The following is a 20538-nucleotide window of genomic DNA, read 5'->3' on the forward strand; positions in this document are numbered from 1 at the left end:
TATTCCGCTTTAATCTACAGTTGTGTGTGTGTGTGTGTGTGTGTCTTTTCAGTGCATGCATGCACACTTTGATATGGGTGGGGGGTTACTGTTGACGCATTTTATGGCAGAGGGCTCTGTCGCTCATTAAGTTCAGATTAGGATGTATATTCGGAGGCTCTTCCGCTGTAAACATTTCAGCAGTTCAAAGAGTGATTTGTAAAGACATGGGGTGCCATTATAATTAAGCTTTCAATCTAATTGTGCTATACAAATTTCATCTGTGATAATCGGAGCATGAGATTTACGCACACTATTGCCCCAGCATGGGAGGTAAAGCTTGAAGGTTTTTGAACTGTCTGGTAGTGGATGAGAAAGCTTGGTGCTGTCATGGAAATAAATGGAGCAGAAATTACATTGTCATTTTTTTCACTGTCAAGGGAGAGCGCTGCACTAGAATTTATGAATGGGGAGACAGATCAAATCATTTTCAGTGATTCCATTACGAATGATCTATAATAATATGAGAGTTAGGGTAAAAAGAACGCTTTGCAAAAAATATTTGCCCCAAAATGTTTAATATGTGCAAAGACTTCCCTCCCTCTATAATATCAAGATCCGATTGAGAGAATTAATGAATCAATCAAGGAATGCATTGATAACCATTTGTATACTTGAAAGGCAACTGTTCATTGTTTAGACTATTGAAACTGTACATTTCAACATTGGTCAATATTATTAATATAGACCCTTTTGATAACACGTCTGATATCCATATAGGGATGGGAATTATATGTTTTTATTTTACTGTTTGAGTACTCGAATGAAAAATAATATTTTTAGTACATAAGGCGCACTCTGGAAAATATATGCCAACAGCGTGCAACAGTTCCTAATTCATCATAACCATTACAGATAACAAGTTGTAATTGCTAAATTGCCCCTTATACAGTACAAGTCAAACGTTTGGACACACCTACTCATTCAAAGGTTTTTTGTTATTTTTACTATTTTCTACATTGTAGAATAACAGTGAAAACATAAAAACTATAAAATAACACATATGGAATAATGTAGTAACCAGATTTTAGATTCTTCAAAGTAGCCACCTTTTGCCTTGATGACAGTTTTGCACACTCTTGGAATTCTTAACCAGCTTCACCTGGAATGCTTTTCCAATAGTCTTGAAGGAGTTCCCACATATGCTGAGCACTTGTTGGCTGCTTTTCCTTCACTCTGCGGTCCAACTCATCCCAAACCATCTCAATTGGTTTGATGTCGGGTGATTTGTGGAGGCCAGGTCATCTGAGGCAGCACTCCATCACTCTCCTTCTTGATCAAATAGCCCTTACACAGCCTGGAGGTGTTTTGGGTCATTGTCCAGTTGAAATACAAATGATAGTCCCACTAAGCGCAAACCAGATGGGATCACAGACAGTGTCACCAGCAAAGCATCCCCACACCATCACACCTCCTCCTCCATGCTTCACGGTGGGAACCACACATGCAGAGATCATCCGTTCACCTACTCTGCGTCTCACAAAGACACAGCGGTTGGAACCAAAAATCTTACATTTGGACTCATCAGACCAATGGACAGATTTCCACTGGTCTAATGTCCATTGCTCGTGTTTCTTGGTCCAAGCAAGTTTCTTATTATTATTATTGGTGTACTTTAGTAGTCGTTTCTTTGCAGCAATTTGACTATGAAGGCCTGATTCACATAGTCTCCTCTGAACAGTTGATGTTGGGATGTGTCTGTTACTTGAACTCTGAAGTATTTATTTGGGCTGCAATTTCTGAGGCTGGTAACTCTAATGAACGTATCCTCTGCAGCAGAGGTAACTCTGGACCTTCCTTTCCTGTGATGGTCCTCATGAGAGCCAGTTTCATCATAGCGCTTGATGGTTTTTACGACTGCACTTGAAGAAACTTTCAAAGTTCTTGAAGTTTTTCGTATTGACTGACCTTCATGTCTTAAAGTAATGATGGACAGTCGTTTCTCTTTGCTTATTTGAGCTGTTCTTGCAAACAATATGTACTTGGTCTTTTACCAAATAGAGCTATCTTCTGTATACCACCCATACCTTGTCACAACACAACTGATTGGCTCAAACGCATTAAGATGGAAAGAAATTCCACAAATAAATGTTTAACTAAGCACACCTGTTAATTTAAATGCATTCCAGGTGACTACCTCATGAAGCTGGTTGAGAGAATGCCAAGAGTATGCAAAGGTGTCATCAAGGCAAAGGGTGGCTACTTTGACGAATCTCAAATATAAAAAACACTTTTTTGGTTACTACATGATTCCATATGTGTTATTTCATAGTTTTGATGTCTTCACTATTATTCTATAATGTAGAAAATAGTAAAAAAATAAAGAAAAACCCTTGAATGAGTAGGTGTGTCCAAGCTGCACTTTGCAGGGGCAAAATATTTGATGCAAGATTGCTGCTGCTGCTTGTCCCCCTGTTTTTCATGCAAAAAAAAAAGGATAAAACACATAAGAAATGTCTTGCTGCATTTTCTAAATGCAGATTTAAGATGTTTATTATTGTAATTTCTGCTCAGCATCAGACACATTTTGTGCTTCAGTTGTGCTTCTCCACTCAACTGGGATTCTATCAGCAGACAGCGCTTTGACAGATGTGTAGTTACTTTTTCTCCTGTACTTTTCTTGGTGTAGCCTCCTTTCATCTGGTAAAATGCAAGATTAACTTCAAGCAAAACATTAGATTAGGAATTGGCTGGCTACATTTCTATGGGTAAACATTAGAAATACAGCATGACGGCCATGCATAGTTTTTGTAAAAAAAATAGATTTTTCATTGTAAGCTCATTTACTTGTTGTCACGAACGTCGTCAGGGAAATGACCGGGCCAAGGTGCAGTGTGTTGAGTGTACATTATCCTTTATTAAGAATGTCGCCAACAAAACAAGAAACACCAACAACGAACGTGCAGCTGACTAGGGCTTTACAGGCCACTAACACAGACAACTACCCACAACTAAGGTGGCAAAACAGGCTGCCTAAGTATGATTCCCAATCAGAGACAACGATAGACAACGAGCTGCCTCTGATTGGGAACCACACTCGGCCAAACACACAGAAATACAAAACATAGAATACCCACCCCGAATAATGTGTTGCACTGATGGTATGTCTGTGAAGTACAAATATAGTTGCACACCCCTGATCACTATTGAATTTGAAAAAACACGGACTTTCAACATTAAACACAGCTTTTTTGATGGTCTGCATTTTGAAAATCGGATTTATGAACTCTTAACGCCGATGCCTATCCTGGCGCTCAGGCCAGGTATAGCCATCACTCAAGCGTGCGCGTTCACACAATAGTGACAAGATGGAGAAACCAGACAGACTTGTCTGGCTGTGGAAAGTAGGGGTGCTGAAGGTGCTGCAGCACCCACTGAAAGATCTGAATTTTAAAAAACAATCTAATTTTTTTTTCTTCACAAACGTAATGCTGAGCCTTTATTAGTCCTGTATGAGCAGGCTGATGTAGCGCGGGCAAAAAAAATGAAATCTGCAATGATTAACGTTAGCCTGTATTTACTACTGGTTATACTTTTGATATATAGCAGGGAATTCATAATCATTGACAAAGAATTCACACCATGAAATCAATGACGTAGAACAAATTGTCGGAAGAGCGTGGTTGGAGAGCGATGTGCCCAACGCTTTGTCGCCACACAGTATTCCATTTTTTTTTGCCTCTGCTTAAAGACCAAGTTTTGACAACTGTTTGAGTATTTGAGTACCCAATTACTCATGCTCATCCCTAAATCCATAGCACAATGTTTATGACAGACATACATATTTCTGCTGTTATGACATTGTTGTAGTGCTATAATCCTCTGTGAAATTCTGACCTCCTTTTCCCCAAAACCCACACTTGTGCTTATAGGATTTGAATAGAGCCGAGGGCTAAGACCTACTTTGTGTGTTTGTCATAAACCTCATTGGTGCTTAGGCAGAAAGAACAAGTCTTTTGTTGGAACGGCACCCTGAATAATTAGATATTTTAGGAATGAGACGGATTGAAGCAGTTTCTTATAGGTTTGTTTTTAAAAGGACTGATATTTGTCAACACACACAAATGTACTGTACAAACTGACCCGGGTATGTTATGACATGTTCATATAAGATGTTATAACATTGTTGTATTAAGAAATGTATTGATGTCAAGGTGTAGTTTTGTTGACATGGCTAAATCCTGTTGCAGATTATCATTTTTCAGATAATTAAGTACGTCAGTAGTGAGAATTAGTACTAGTCCGAAAGGAGGTGAAAGATTATTTAGATTTTGCACTGGTACTGTGTGTGGGTCTGTGGGTATCATGGTGTTCTGTTGGGCTGTTAATGGGACTAATGGTTTTAAGTCTCTTGTGTGGTAGTTTTGCCATCATTTCCATAAAGTCCTATTTTCTGGTCCAGTAGTAGTCTACTATTCACAGCCTTGTAGTCTGCCTTTAGTTCAGTGTTGTTGCTTTAACTATTGACTTACAATTTAATATGTTCATACCTAGGCTACACTGAAGGCCAGGTGCGCTCTGGTCGCTGAAGGGTTAATACGAGATCTTTGTCATACAGGACTGTGGTATGCTGTGAATAATGTGTTTGGGCTCCATTCTTAAAGAAACCCCATGGGACGCTACCCTTTCTTCAAAAAGATTGGTTCCTCCTCTCTCTCCCATACATTCCCATGAGAGGGGCTGGGCAGGTGGGAGAGAGATTAGCAGGAGAGATCAGATAAACACTGCTGTGTGCATCCCAAATGGCACCCTATTTCCTATTTAGTGCCCTACTTTTGACCGGAGCCTTATGGGCACTGCTCTGGTCAAAGTGCACCATATAGGAGATAAGGTGACTTGTGGCCGTTGGTCTAAAGTAGTGCACTATAAGTATAGGGTGCCATTTGGGACGCAGACTCTGCTGCTGCTCCCCTGGCTAGGTTGTTTGTGAGCAGCAGGATCTCATCCTCATTCTCCACCCACTTGCTCACTCCCCACTCCCCGTCACGGATTGAACAATGGTGGGCACTCTCTCTCCAGCCAATCTTTACACCAATGCAATGCTTTTAAATCCATGACGGGGAAGTTCACACTTTGGGAGAAGTGTGGAGAGTTATAATAAAGCCTTCCTTTAAGTCATGGTGGAGTGGAGGAGGCTGGGGTTACGTCCCAAATGGCACCCCATTCCCTATGTAATGCATTATAGGGCTCAGGTTTAAAAGTAGTGCACTATTAAGGGAATAGGGAGCCATTTGGGACTGAATCTGGAGGACATACATAGCTATAACCCCAGCAGGGTTGTTGGGATCCAGACACGGCAGGCCCAGGGAGGGGTTGGGCTAGGCCTGGCAGGGCAGGGCATTCTTCTCCAGGTCCCACCCCCCACCACCAAAACATTTCATTTTGATTTCTTTCTCTCACTTCTATGAGGCATTAACAACATCAATTTAGTGAATAATGTTAAAAGGGAGAGATAATTAGACAATCTGAAGTACCCAAAACGGCCACTATGTAATCTTGTGATAGATCATAAAATCCTTGAAAGATACCAACATTCTGGTAGTTTACTGGTAAGCTTAGAACGTTTTCAGTAATATACCCTCCCTTTGCAACCCTAGGCTGAAGCATAGGGCTGAACAATAGGACTGAAGCATAGGGCTGTACTCAAAATGGCACCGTCTTCCCTATATAGTGTACTACTTTTGACCAGAGCCCTATGGGCCATAGGGTGCCATTTGGGACAAACAAGCCTGATGGCAGTGTAGGGGTGCCTTCCCCAGCCCTAAACCCAGACAGACACAGTTGCTAGGTAATAAATCCTATCAATGGTACCAATGCACTCCAATAATACACTTTCTAGATGAGAAGTTAACTTGTATTTCAAGTATCAAAATGTAAGTCCTATTCCCAAAGTTATTCCTTTGGGGCGGCAGGTAGCCTAGTGGTTAGAGCGTTGGGACAGTAACTGAAAGGTTGCCGGATCGAATCCCTGAGCTGACACGATAAAAATTGGTCATTCTGCCCCTGAACAAGGCAACCCACTGTTCCCCGGAAGGCTGTCATTGTAAATAAGAATTTGTTCCTAACTGACTTGCCTAGTTAAATAAAGAAAAAGTTATTCTTTGCCCCGGCCGGTGCTCAGGTTTTGGAACAGGCAATATCCAATCACGCATTCCTCAGACGAAAGACATGGTTTTAGTGGTGAGGAGGGTGGTTCTTTTGAGATGATGGTAGCTGATGTAAAGGAAATATGCTGATTTAAACTGATTACGTCTTTCCCAAGAACAGACTTCTGCTCATTCTGATTGGGCTTTGATTTTAGCTTTGCTTTTTCTCCACCCCTCCTGTCCTCAGTGGGTGTGTACTGGCGCGCCGTATTGTCCCAGTATTGTCCTAGTCGCTGTAGAACCACGCTGTACAGTTAAGACTGTATCTGTGTGAACCGTGAAAGAATGGGTCCACTGATTCCTTTCACGTGTGCCATTTTTCCCTGTGTTGTCTTCCTATCGTCCGGTCTCCTCGTCACATCCCAAGGACGCTGTGCCATTTCCCGACTACCACCCTCTCCAGCCATGCCAGCTCCTCTTTGTTTTCTACACATTTGAATGCTAATTGACAGTGGCTGGTTAGAGGGACCGGGCTACGTTGTCAACACATCACTTTTACTAATGTACTTTTTGATTTGCTATCCCGAACTGATAAGAGCAAGGCAAAAACTATCACACATATTATTTTCCTTTAGTTTAGTAGGTGTGTGTGTAGCACCAGTACATTGGGAAAGGGCGGGGGGGAATTTGGTTGAGACGCCGCCACTCCTAATTAATTCAGATGGTAAGATTATAATAATACATACATTCCTGAGTGGTTGTAAAGAAAAACCATATGGAATTTGGTCCATATAATGGTCTGCTAAGCATCGGAAACATCCCAAACAGCTTTTATGGAGTTATCACCAGGGCTTGCCATCCTTTTCCCAAGTTAATAATAGACAGTGAAAAGGGAATCTTTGGCTGTTGAAGCAGACGGACTGGAATGCTGAGAGAGAGCAGGGGGAACCATTCTGTCGCGGTGGAGGGCTTTATGCTAACCACTACGCCCCGCCACCAGCCAGCCCTGGCTTGGCCCCTACAGTACTGACAACGTGTGTGTCCCAACTGGCACCCTATTGCCTAGGTAATGCACTGTATTGCCTAGGTAATGCACCCTATGGCCTAGGTAATGCACCCTATTGCCTAGGTAATTCACCCTATTGCCTAGGTAATGCACCCTATTGCCTATGTAGTGCTCTGCTTTTGATCAGAGCCCTATGGCCCCTGGTCAAAAGTAGTGTTCTATATAGGGAATACAAACAGGACAGGCCCTGAATAAGACAGACAGACCCCTATTCAGGTTATTGTCTGTGACTGTTGTTGTCATACTGAGAGACAGTGAGAGGCTGTCAGACTTACAGTTGGATGGACGCTCTTCTAGACTGACTGAGCATATGTGTAGTAGTAGGAGTATGGTGTGGGTTCAATTAGTATTTGTTAGCCTAGTAGCCTAGTGGTTAGAGCGTTGGACTAGTAACTGGAAGGTTGCAAGTTCAAACGCCCGAGCTGACAAGGTACAAATCTGTCGTTCTGCCCCTGAACAAGGCAGTTGACCCACTGTTCCTAGGCCGTCATTGAAAATAAAAATTTGTTCTTAACTGACATGCCTAGTTAAATAAAGGTTAAAAAAATATATATATATATATATATACTTTGAGTGTTTGATTAAGCCTTTCTGGATGGGCAGGGTTTGCACTTTTGGGACTAGCAAAAATAATAATATTTTTTGCAAGTTTAGATGATTTCTTTTGACAATACAAAACATACTCATACAAACGACAGCACACCCCATCTCCAGAGCCCACATAACTCTCTGCCACATGGCCTCAGGCTGCACCTTTCCATTGTGTAAACGATTGACGATTGGTTGATTTCCAGTTTTAAAGGTATATGTTTTTTCAAGACGATCGACGAGAAAAGTATCGTCCAACCCATCTTGTATCTCCCTGCACCCTCATATGCCATGTCTTGGAAATATACCGACAGACAGATTAAAGTACACTGTAATACTTCTGACAGACAACTTTCTAACTCCACCCATAACTTTATGAATTTATAGCATTCCCAGAAGGCATGGATTATTGAGCAATAATTTGTTTTACACGTAAGACATGACTCTGCCATTGTGCTGTAGAATTTAGGAATGTTGTCTCTTGTATAATACATTCTTTACTTTAGTTTATTCTGGATTAAGCTTACATATTTGTTAACTGTTATTTTTTTTAGTTACGTTCCAACATTCCCTCCCATCTTATGCCAATATCTGTCATTTTTAAGTCTTGGTTTTAATAGTTTATATATTTTTTCTACGAGGCTATTATATTCTAATGTATTATTCAGCCATATCAAAATAAGCCTGAAACCTGAACGAGATGTTCTCAGTCCAAAATGTAAATTCTGCCGATTGATTTAATCAGAGAGTGAGACGACTGCTCTTAATAAGGTATCCAGCGTTCTGATTGCGTGACAGCCATTTAAGGAAATTGAACAGCGCCCTCTCTCTCTCTCTTTCTCCTTGCCTCTGCATGAGACGGATCTCTAGACCAGTGAGACAATGTTGCATGGGGATGTCAGGTTAGTGTTAGCCACTGGCACTGGAGGGAGTTGTATAACTACTACTAGAATTCCTTTTCCTGCTAGATCTCACATGCAAGGCCAGATGTAATTGTGGTCACAACATCATTTAGACAGTCCAGTCTCTCTCTAGCCTAATTCAGGGACTACTTGAAATGTAAAAAATATGCATAATTTGAGACATGAGCCTGTGCCTTACAACAGACAGTAATGGACGTTATTATTAAATATTATAAACTGGGTGGTTCGAGCCCTGAATGCTGATTGGCTGACGGCTGTGGTATATCAGACCGCATACCACGGGAATGACAAAACATTTATTTTTACTACTCTAATCACATAGGTAACCAGTTTATAATAGCAATAAGGCACCTCAGAGGTTTGTGGTATATGGCCCATATACCACGGCTAAGGGCTGTATTCAGGCACTCATCCCTTAGGCATGGTATATTGGCCATATACCACACCCCCTCGTGCCTTATTGCCTAAGTGTCTAAACCTTCAAGTGCTCCCCTGACCCTGCATCTACCTTCTGATGGACCAGACGTTCTACTCCTGACCGTGGCTCTATTCCAGACAGACTTGCATTAGCCTTGTGCCACACTAGGCTCTGCTGTTCCTGAACCCGAGCATCCGGTTCCATTCCTTCCCATCCCTGTCTATGCTTGTGTCCTTGTGCTTCATTCAGCCATCCTGTCACTGGCTGTGCTTGTCTTGTTAATAATAATATTACATGGGACTTCTACAGCACTTCTCAACGACCCAAAGTCTCTTAAAGGTTGCTTTGTTGTCCGTATGCTTCATCCTCATCCCGTCGCTTCCCATCCCATCCTATCCTTCAATCCCTGGCTCTGCTAGCCTTGTTCATGTGCTTCATCCTCATCCTGTCGCATCCCCTCCTATCCTTCAATCCCTGGCTCTGCTAGCCTTGTCCATGTGCTTCATCCTCATCCCGTCGCTTCCCATCCCATCCTATCCTTCAATCCCTGGCTCTGCTAGCCTTGTTCATGTGCTTTATCCTCATCCCGTCGCATCCCATCCTATCCTTCAATCCCTGGCTCTGCTAGCCTTGTCCATGTGCTTCATCCTCATCCCGTCGCTTCCCATCCCATCCTATCCTTCAATCCCTGGCTTTGCTAGCCTTGTTGTCCATGTGCTTCATCCTCATCCCGTCACTTCCCATCCTATCCTTCAATCCCTGGCTTTGCTAGCCTTGTTCATGTGCTTCATCCTCATCCCGTCGCTTCCCTTCCCATCCTATCCTTCAATCCCTGGTTCTGCTAGCCTTGTTGTCCATGTGCTTCATCCTCATCCCGTCGCTTCCCATCCCATCCTTCAATCCCTGGCTCTGCTAGCCTTGTCCATGTGCTTCATCCTCATCCCGTCGCTTCCCATCCCATCCTTCAATCCCTGGCTCTGCTAGCCTTGTTCATGTGCTTCATCCTCATCCCGTCGCTTCCCTTCCCATCCTATCCTTCAATCCCTGGTTCTGCTAGCCTTGTTGTCCATGTGCTTCATCCTCATCCCGTCGCTTCCCTTCCCATCCTATCCTTCAATCCCTGGCTCTGCTAGCCTTGTTGTCCATGTGCTTCTTCCCAATTCCATTCTTGTCTTTGCCTGTTGTCCCATCCTGTCTCTGTCTAATTTATGAGTGTCTAATTTATGGCAGTAATATTGTAGGGCCAGGCCTGCTGTCTGTTGCTTGTTTGACGGGCATAAATAAAGATGTTTATGTCCCTAAAACTTCTGCCAAGCCCCACTAGTGCAATTTTTCAATTTTCTAAACACAGTGTCAAAGACAAAACCCTGGCCCTGTTGCCACGTTGGGGTGTGTGTCTGTGTGTGTGTGTGTGTGTGTGTGTGAGTGAGTGTTTGCCTGTCACGGGTTCTAGCTAATAAATTGGGCCATAAACATATTGTTGACAACCTAGTATGGCTATTATCCAACCATGCCCCCAAATATCTTGATCGGATTGGATCTTCCTTTCTAGAGTTTCACTCCCACATGTAGACAACATGCCTGATTACTTAGGTATAAATAACTTTATGTTATCTTGTTAGAAAACACATGAATACTATTCAGCTAACACAAAGCTATTTTAGACCGTACAGTACACTTCTGTAGCCTACGTGTGTCTTTAACTCTCCAGGATCTTGTAGAGAAGGGGCTTACCTCACTGACTATTTATACTGACAGATTAGGCACCTGTGATGTAGCTGGTTAGGGGACACCTTTTCAGGAAAGGTTCCTCAAAAGACATAGGTTAGTCTGCCTGTCTGTCAAGTGCAGCTCTGTATGAGGGGGGCGGGGGTAGGAACTGCATCACTGGGTCAGCATAGGTTGTTGGGAGATACTGGGGACTGTTCTCAATGGCACATTATTTGTTTGAATTGTAGGCTATAGTTACATGCTTTACATTTGAAAATGCGTACAATGGTTCATTTTGAAGGAATTATAAGATTTGGATCGAAAATTCATACTATTTAGACTTGCAAATCAATCGATAACATGGTGCGACATTTAGAAAATGTGGTGTGCCCTGTTGCACTTGCTATAGATTTCACCATTCAAAGTGATTGATTAAAACCACAACATAGAATAAATGAATGAAGAATTGCGTTGGTCTTTCTACTTACCTCGGCCCAGCCAGGTAACAATAGCATACAGTGCAGAACATTCTAATTGCCAAAGTGGACATCCAAAGCCCTGAATTGCATGGTAGAGTTTGAGCAGCATCTAGTGGTGAAATAGGTAACTGCAGTATAGAAATGGTGAATAAAGGGGGAACTTGAGAATATATCAGTAGTTTTCTATTACTGGCTGTTCATTGTCTCAGAGATAATGATTATTAGGAGATGACATTCCCTGCAGACACTCCCCCACAGTAATGAAACTAATGTCCCAAATGGCACCCTATTCCTTACCTTGTGAACTATATAGGGAATAGGGTGCCATTTGGGACATAACTCTGAACTGTCAAAACTTCCATCCACCATTGACTCACTGGGAGTGACCTCTGTGCCTCTTAACCAATGGCCTGGTTTGATCTCTTACCCTGAGGCCAGTAGTGATTATGCTGAAGGATGGGAGTATTGAGACTACAGGTCTCTGCTTGTTTTCTAGTCTTCCCCAGAGATACAGAGAGCCTTGATAACATGAACATGTAGTTAACTTAGGGAGTGTTTCAACAGGTGAATTAGGATGATGATGATTAAGCTACGTCATGTTAGGGTTTTTGTGTGTGTGCAGCTACACTGCCTGACTGGTTGGTGATGACGGGTGTGCATGGAGTATTGAGAGAAGTAGATTCTTACACATGTAACCGACATGCAGGAATAAAGCACGTGAACAGTAGAGGTCAACCTGGTGCCCTAGAGATTTTTGGGATGTGCGTATGGTATAACACACACACACACAATTTTGTGTTTCTCTGAATATCACTCACACAGACTCTCTCTCTCTCCTGTCTCTCTCTCCCGCCTCCCCCTACAGAAGATGATGTGGACCTGGAGGCGCTGGTGAATGACATGAACTCCTCGTTCGAGAGCCTGTACTCCACATGCAGCAGCGTGCAGTCTGAGTCGGTTCCCCTCCTGCAGCACAACGGCCAGGTGCATGTGCACCGCGACCACCACCGCAGCGCCCCCATGCCCCCCCACAGCCACACCTCCAACAGCGAGCTGCAGCACAGCACCACCTCCCCCAAACAGAGACGTCGACGCTCCCAGCCCATGCACATCCTCGCCGTCAGGTATGTCTACTTTGTTGGCACGCGCACATTCTCTCTCACACACACACACACACACACACACACACACACACACACACACACACACACACACACACACAGCACTTACTGGACACAGTTGTTTGTCTGGCATGCTGTTAGTGAGCACACACACACACCTGATAGATACAAGTCCTCTACATCTAAACAAGGGACCATACCATGTTCTCAGCATGCTCTGTTAGGACAGGTATATGTGCTTATGTGTTCATCGTTTTGCCTATTAGCAATCTCTGCGTGACCCATCCCACCCATCACTTTCCCCTGTCCTACCATAGCTTAGCAGAGGGGGAGACCAAGTTATAATTCTCTTTAATTCTAGAAACAGAGTTTCAACTACTCCCATAAGCTGAGAGGAACTTTGATTCACCTCTGGTCTTAATGCAATCTAAACCAGTCTGTCAGAGTTGTAGCATCCATTATTTTGGATCCCTAGAGAAAGTTTGGCACCGGCTGGTAATGAGCTGTATCGTTGGTGTATTCTGTCAGATTGAAATGATACGGTTCAGTTTATTATTCAGTCCTGACCTCCGAATAGCACCCTGCTCCTGCCTCACATGGAACTGCATCAAACGCTTCTCCTTTTCAACTCCCCTCCCCGCCTGGGTTTGGAGAAAGTGTAGAGAGATGCTAATGATGGCTATCTGCCTGGCTGCTGCAGTTCACTTCAGATGCTAGTCATCTGATAAAGCCAAGCCAACCTCTAGTCTCTTTCTGATTGACAGTCAGGGGCTACATCCCAAATGGCATCCTATTCCCTACATAGTGTACTACTTTTGACCAGAGCCCGAACCCTGTTCAAAAGTAATGCACTATAAATGGAATAATAGGGTGCCATTGGAGACGCAGCCCTAGTCGGTTTCTCATTGATAGGCAGACAGTGAATGAACAGGCTGTTGCTCTTGCAGCAGGTCATGAAATGGGCACTTTGCTCTTGAAACTGCATGAAATAATGGTTTGATGAATATTGCATGTAATTAGTAGCTCCTCAAACGCTGGCAGTCTTCCTGTGGTGTGGCAGAAAGAATCAGCTCACAGTGCAGTGATCAGAGAGAAATGGGCATGAGGCCCCGGCAGCAGTCTCACTCACTGTGAAACCATGGATTATTCATTATTCATATTCAGCCACAAAGCATTGGGTTTATATCAGGGGAGACTGTCCTCATGTTCTCATGATCTCCATTCATCTGCTTCATAACAGCTTTTTCAGTCTGTCTGTGTGTGTCTGTCCTCCACTTTGTTAATGTCCATCCCTGAATGTTGTGATTCTCAGGAGACTGCAAGAAGAGGAGCAGCAGCTCCGGACGTCCTCTCTGCCAGCCATCCCCAACCCCTTTCCCGAGCTCTCCGGCTCTCCTGTCCTCAGCCCTGGGTCCTTACCTCCGTGTCAGCCCTCAGGCACATACGTAAGTCAGAGACCCTTCTCTTCACTCCTTAATATGGTAGCTTAGCTAACCATGAATATTGTTCTTGAAAATGGCCACTAAAGTATGGTATCGTGCATCTTACAGTACCACAGCAGTTTGGTTTATTTCTCCCATGGTCATTATCTCTAATTAGAATCAGTGTTTCCCCTATATTCATTTAGCAGTGACGGGTTGCCTCAAAATACAGTACCAGTCAAAAGTTTGGACACACCTACTCATTCAAGGGTTTTCCTTTAGTTTTACCATTTTTACTACATTGTAGAATAATAGTGAAGACATCAAAACTATGAAATAACACATATGGAATCATGTAGTAACCATTTGGTTAAATCAATCTAAATATATTTTAGATTCTTCAAAGTAGCCACCCCCTTTGCCTTGATGACACCTTTGCACACTCTTGGCATTCTCTCAACCAGCTTCATGAGGTAGTCACCTGGAATGCATTTAAATGAACAGGTGTGCCTTGTTAATTTGTGGGATTTCTTTCCTTCTTAATGTGTTTTAGCCGATCAGTTGAGTTGTGACAAGGTAGGGGTGGAATACAGAAGGTAGTCCTATTTGGTGAAACACCAAGTCCATATTATGGCAAGAACAGGCAAGGAAAGCTATTTATCCATTATTTTACCAGGTAAGTTGACTGAGAACACGTTCTCATTTACAGCAACGACCTGGGGAATAGTTACAGGGGAAAGGAGGGGGATGAATGAGCCAATTGTAAACTGGGGATTATTAGATGACCGCGATGGTTTGGGAATTTAGCCAGATTGGGAATTTAGCCAGGACACCGGGGTTAACACCCCTACTCTTATGATCAGTGCCATGGGATCTTTAATGACCTCAAGAGAGTCAGGACACCCGTTTAACGTCCCACCCGAAAGACGGCACCCTACACAGGGCTGTGTCCCCAATCACTGCCCTGGGGCATTGGGATATATATTTTTTTTTAGACCAGAGGAAAGAGTGTCTCTTACTGGCCCTCCAACACCACTTCCAGCAGCATCTGGTCTCGCATCCAGGGACTGACCAGGACCAACCCTGCTTAGCTTCAGAAGCAAGCCAGCAGTGGTATGCAGGGTGGTATGCTGCTATAATAAAAATAAGTAAAGTGAAACAACAGTCATCATTACTTTAAGACATGAAGGTCAGTCAATCTGGAAAATGTCAATAACTTTGCAGTCGTAAAAACCATCAAGCGCTGTATTGAAACTGGCTCTCATGAGGACCGCCACAGGAAAGGAAGACCCAGAGTTACCTCTGCTGCAGAAGATAAGTGCATTAGAGTTAACTGCACCTTAGATTGCAGCCCAGATAAATGCTTCACAGAGTTCAAGTCACAGACACATCTCAACATCAACTGTTCAGAGGAGACTGTGTGAATCAGGCCTTCATGGTTGAATTGCTGCAAAGAACCCACAACTAAAGGACACCAATAATAAGAAGAGACTTGCTTGGGCCAAGAAACACGAGCAATGGACATTAGACCGGTGAAAATATATCCTTTGGTCTGATTATTCCAAATTTGAGATTTTTTGGTTCTAACCGCTGTGTCTTTGTGAGACGCAGAGTAGGTGAAAGAAAGATGATGCATGTGTGGTTCCCACCGTGAAGCATGGAGGAGGTGGTGTGATGGTGTTTTTTGTTGTTGTTCCTGGTGACACTGTCTGATTTATTTAGAATTCAAGGCACACTTAACCAGTATGGCTACCACAGAATTCTGCAGCGATATGCCATCCCATCTGGTTTGCGCTTAGTGGGACTATCATTTGTTTTTCAACAGGACAATGACCCAAAACACACCCCCAGGGTGTGTAAGGGCTGTTTGACCAAGAAGGAGAGTGATGGAGTGCTGCATTAGTTGAGCTGGTCTCCACAATCACCCAACCTCAACCAAATTGAGATGGTTTAGGATGAGATTGACCGCAGAGTGAAAGAAACGCAGCCAACAAGTGCTCAGCATATGTGGGTACTCCTTCAAGACTATTGGAAAAGCATTCCTCATGAAGCTGGTTGAGAGACTGCCAAGAGTGTGCAAAGCTGTCATCAAGGCAAAAGGTGACTACTTTGAAGAATCTAAAATCTATTTTGATTTAAAAAAAAATTGCGTTACTACATGATTCCATATGGGTTATTTCATAGTTTTGATGTCTTCATTATTACTCTACAATGTAGAAAATAGTAAAAATAATGAAGAACCCTTGAATGAGTAGGTGTGTCCAAACTTTGGACTGGTACTGTATGTTTTTTTGTTTTATTAAAAATACATTTTCGGGATGGTAAAACGTTTTTAGTGTAAACTTTAATCGACCAATACCAGATTTAAAGTATGTAGAAAAGGTAATGGAGCTATATGTTTTTAAATAAGAACATATTTGAGAACTAAAATCACCAAAATAAAAACTAGACAGGGAGAATCTAAAATTTAAAGAATGGCATGGCATGGGCCGCCCATTGATTTTTTTATAATGTTTGAGTCATTCAGATAACATAAGAACACGGCATAAGACATGGCAAAATTTGTAGGAAACTAGCTTTTGAACTTCAACATTTTGCCTCTGCGGCCAAGAGGACAGCCTTTAAAAAGTTTGGTTGGAGACCATACCATTGGCCACGCCCACTACCCCACCTTAGTTGAAAGAAATGGGAAGGCTGCAGTGAACTCTTTCTTGGAAGAGAGTCACTCTTAGTCATTACTATAACGGAGCCGAGATTACTGTGAAAGTGATGTATAGAGCTTGCCTGGCTCAATGGAACCCGTGGAAAGTGCAAGACCGCCAATCTGGCACTTCAGGCAGGCTCAATGAAAGTATTTGACAGAAGACAAATACTATTTGAACCCATGTCTGGTCTGTAAGAACTGGCAGCATGAGCTGTAGTCTGTAGATGCAGGGAGCTGGAGATGGAAAATAACCATACATTTATTTGGTACTATGTACCTTTGGCTAGAACATGCAGCGTTGGTAAAGCAGTTCTAAAGCATGTTTTTCCAGCTTGTGATTGGCCCACGATACTGAGATAAAGACATATGTTGCCTAAAAACCTTTGCATAGTGTGTGTGTGTTTGTGTGTATGTGTGTGTGTACGTGCATTTGTGTGTGTGTGTACATGTGAGGTTGGGGGTCGTAGAGATGGGCCATGCTCCACAGCTGGCTCTGCTTTGCTCTCCCAGCATGCAGTGCCTGTCCTTTAGAATCGTCTCTGTCTGTTCGTCCGTCTTTCTGCCTTCCTGCCTGCCTGCATGCCGACCCTGGAGGCCTGGCTGGCTGGCGGAGTAGGGCTGGTGAGAAGTTAGCTGTTTACAGAATTTTCCGACCTCTGGGCGCTTTCTGACAGGCTCTCATTTCTCTTCCCCAGCCCCCGCGCATTGGAGGCACGCGAACGCTGCGCTGCCGGCTGGCCTGTCAGGGATCACTGCGCAGTCTGTTATACGATGCCCATATGATTTTCATTTGCCTCCCCTCCAAAGTCTCGGTCAATGACCTAGCTCTCTCTCTCTCTCTGTGTCTCACCCCAGCCGTGCTCTTAAAATTGTAGTGTTAACAAATAACAGACTTGTTTCGTTATGGATGTTCACTGGCTGGTTTTGACAACCCTGGTGGCGTAGGGTCTTTCTGTTAACTGGGCTGGAGATGGAGTTTTTAAAAATTGTTTTTAATAATTTTTTGTGTAATTATTTTATCCCCTTTTTCTCCTTAATTTTGTGGTATCTAATTGGTAGTAGTTAGTTACTGTCTTGTCTCATCGCTGCAACTCCCGTAAGGACTCGGGAGAGGCGAAGGTCGAGAGCCATGCGTCATCCCAAACACAACCCAACCAAGCCACACTGCTTCTTGACACAACGCACATCCAAACCAGAAGCCAGCCACACCAATGTGTCGGAGGAAACACCGTACACCTAGCAACCTGCTCAGCGTGCACTGCGCCCGGCCCTCCACAGGAGTCGCTAGTGTGCGATGAGACATGGATATCCCTGCCAGCCAAACTCTCCCTAACTCTGACGACGCTGGGCCAATTGTGTGCCGCCCCATGGGCCTCCCGGTCACGGCCGGCTGCGACAGAGCCTGGCCTCGAACCCAGAATCTCTAGTGGCACAGCTAGCACTGTGAAGCAGTGCTTTAGACCACTGCACCACCCGGGAGGCCCGTAGATGGAGGGTTTTGACCAACCAGTAGTCACTATACTAACTGGTCCTGATGCTGCCAGCCTGACTGACCTGGACACCCTGTCCCTAGTGTTGTGTCTTCAACTGATGCTGATCTGATGTGAATTGTCCATGGGATGGCACTGCTTGGACAGGAGCTGCAGATCTGAATGTACTGTCAAGTTGGATGCGACCCACCTAACTGACCCTCACAGCACAGAGTCCAAGGGCCTCCATCACCATGCAATCAGACTCTGGGTTCCAGCCCATACCACACACCATCAGGGACAAGTCTAAGCCTCCCAGCGACACCGCATGTGACTCAACTGTGCTGCAGCTCTATTACTGGGTTAATAAACTGCTCTGTCATGCCTGGTGCCTAGTCCTCCTTAGCTTAGCCTCCTTTCTGTTTCTATTAGACTGTTGTTAAGTTGACACACCGGTGACACAGGTTCACCTCCCGCTCCCATCCCCTCCCTCCGCCTCTTCCCTTGTGTGCAGCGCTTTATCCTTTTAAATCAGCAGCTGGCACGCACGCTGAAAGGAGAAGAGGAGTAGGAGTGTGTGGAGAGAGAGACGAGCAATATGGTTAATAGCCTCTGAGCTCATTACTGTGGCGATGCATATTTACGCATGGTGAGGTAAGAGGCTTGGAATAGTAGCCACTCAGTCAGTTAGTGAGTGACTTTGGTGGCATAGAGGGCAAACTTAACATTGGTGGCATAGAGGGCAAACTTAACATTGGTGGCATAGTGGGAGAACTTGACATTGGTGGCATAGTGGGAGAACCTAACATTGGTGGCATAGTGGGAGAACTTGACATTGGTGGCATAGTGGGAGAACTTGTCATTGGTGGCATAGTGGGAGAACTTGACATTGGTGGCATAGTGGGAGAACTTGACATTGGTGGCATAGTGGGAAAACTTGACATTGGTGGCATAGTGGGAGATCTTGACATTGGTGGCATAGTGGGAGATCTTGACATTGGTGGCATAGTGGGAGAACTTGACATTGGTGGCATAGTCGGAGATCTTGACATTGGTGGCATAGTGGGAGAACTTGACATTGGTGGCATAGTGGGAGATCTTGACATTGGTGGCATAGTGGGAGAACTTGACATTGGTGGCATAGTCGGAGATCTTGACATTGGTGGCATAGTGGGAGAACTTGACATTGGTGGCATAGTGGGAGAACTTGACATTGGTGGCATAGTGGGAAAACTTGACATTGGTGGCATAGTGGGAGATCTTGTCATTGGTGGCATAGTGGGAGAACTTGACATTGGTGGCATAGAGGGAGAACTTGACATTGGTGGCATAGTGGGAGAACTTGACATTGGTGGCATAGTGGGAGATCTTGACATTGGTGGCATAGTGGGAAAACTTGACATTGGTGGCATAGTGGGAGATCTTGTCATTGGTGACATAGTGGGAGATCTTGACACTGCAAAAGGAGTCTCCACTTAATGTCATCCACATTGTTTGGATTCACATGAACAGTAATGGCTGTGTATTGTGGCTAATTAGAACAGAATGAATATAATGTGCAAAATTGTACATGTTGTAAATTCCATGGCAGAGCATATGAGGCCACTCATCAATGTCACAGTAAACTCACTACATGTTAGTAGGGATGTGCAGCATTCTATCTCCTCCACAGCTGAGCATCATACTTGGCTGCTGGGGATTCAGGAATGCCCGAGTTTGGGTCAGAGTTCACCTTTTTCCACTGTAAATAACATGTTGGTATTTTGCTGATGCTGGCTCGTCTGAGTGTTTAGGTTAATTGCGTTGGAACAGCATTTCAGGTTAATGTGTTCTGCAGCGCTGAGTTGGAGATCAAAGTGACCAGTGCCAGAAATGTGCTGCTTTGCTTCTAGACTAGAGGGAGTCTGTTTTAACAGGCTCTTAAACCACACCAAGAGTGAAGCAGCACATCCCAGATCCCACAGCGGGCTGACTTAGTGTACATGCCAAATGGCACCCTATTTCCCTATAGTGCACTACTATTGGTCACGGCCATAGGCCTAATAAAGTTGTGCACTGTGTAGGGAATAGAGTCCCATTTGGAACTTAGGCAAAGTATCATGTAATCACGGACCATAATTGTTCAGAGCCCCGTGTATGGAAGCAATGCATGCTTATTGTTTCTCCTTCCCAAAGAATGTTCCCAAACGGAACATGGAAGGATTACATGGGACCAGTCAGTACTAGGCATTCTGTGCTGCCGCTGGGAGAGAACATTCCTCCTGCAACTGCTTGTAGGACTTTCAGCTGGCTCGGCTCTGACTAGATCTTTCTCAACCCCCCCAAAGAGAATTGTTTGGGTTCAATTTAATTAATTGAGGCACGTTGCAGGCAGAGGTACTGGAGAGGAGAGGCTGCTGTACTGTAGCCCAGGATCTAATCTCATACGTGGGTGAAGTAAGCATGCGGTTCACTTGCAGGTCTTAAATTGGTGCCTGCATACGTGTGTGTACGTGCGTGTCCGCATAGACAACG

The 20538-nt window shown here is 44.0% G+C and overlaps 1 protein-coding gene across 4 annotated transcripts in view; it reads left to right on the forward strand.

Annotated features, from left to right (window-relative positions):
- LOC110485935 (growth factor receptor-bound protein 10) overlaps positions 1-20538 on the forward strand; it is an 81738-nt gene that overhangs the window by 33734 nt on the left and 27466 nt on the right. For all 4 annotated transcript variants that reach the window (XM_021557181.2, XM_021557189.2, XM_021557198.2 and 1 more), the window contains exons 4-5: positions 12175-12433; positions 13743-13875. In XM_021557181.2, the coding sequence (XP_021412856.1) occupies positions 12175-12433; positions 13743-13875 (392 nt within the window). The remainder of the gene's footprint in view (positions 1-12174; positions 12434-13742; positions 13876-20538) is intronic.

The sequence above is a fragment of the Oncorhynchus mykiss genome, chromosome 2 (genome assembly GCF_013265735.2).
Source record: "Oncorhynchus mykiss isolate Arlee chromosome 2, USDA_OmykA_1.1, whole genome shotgun sequence".
Taxonomy (NCBI): Eukaryota; Metazoa; Chordata; class Actinopteri; order Salmoniformes; family Salmonidae; genus Oncorhynchus; species Oncorhynchus mykiss.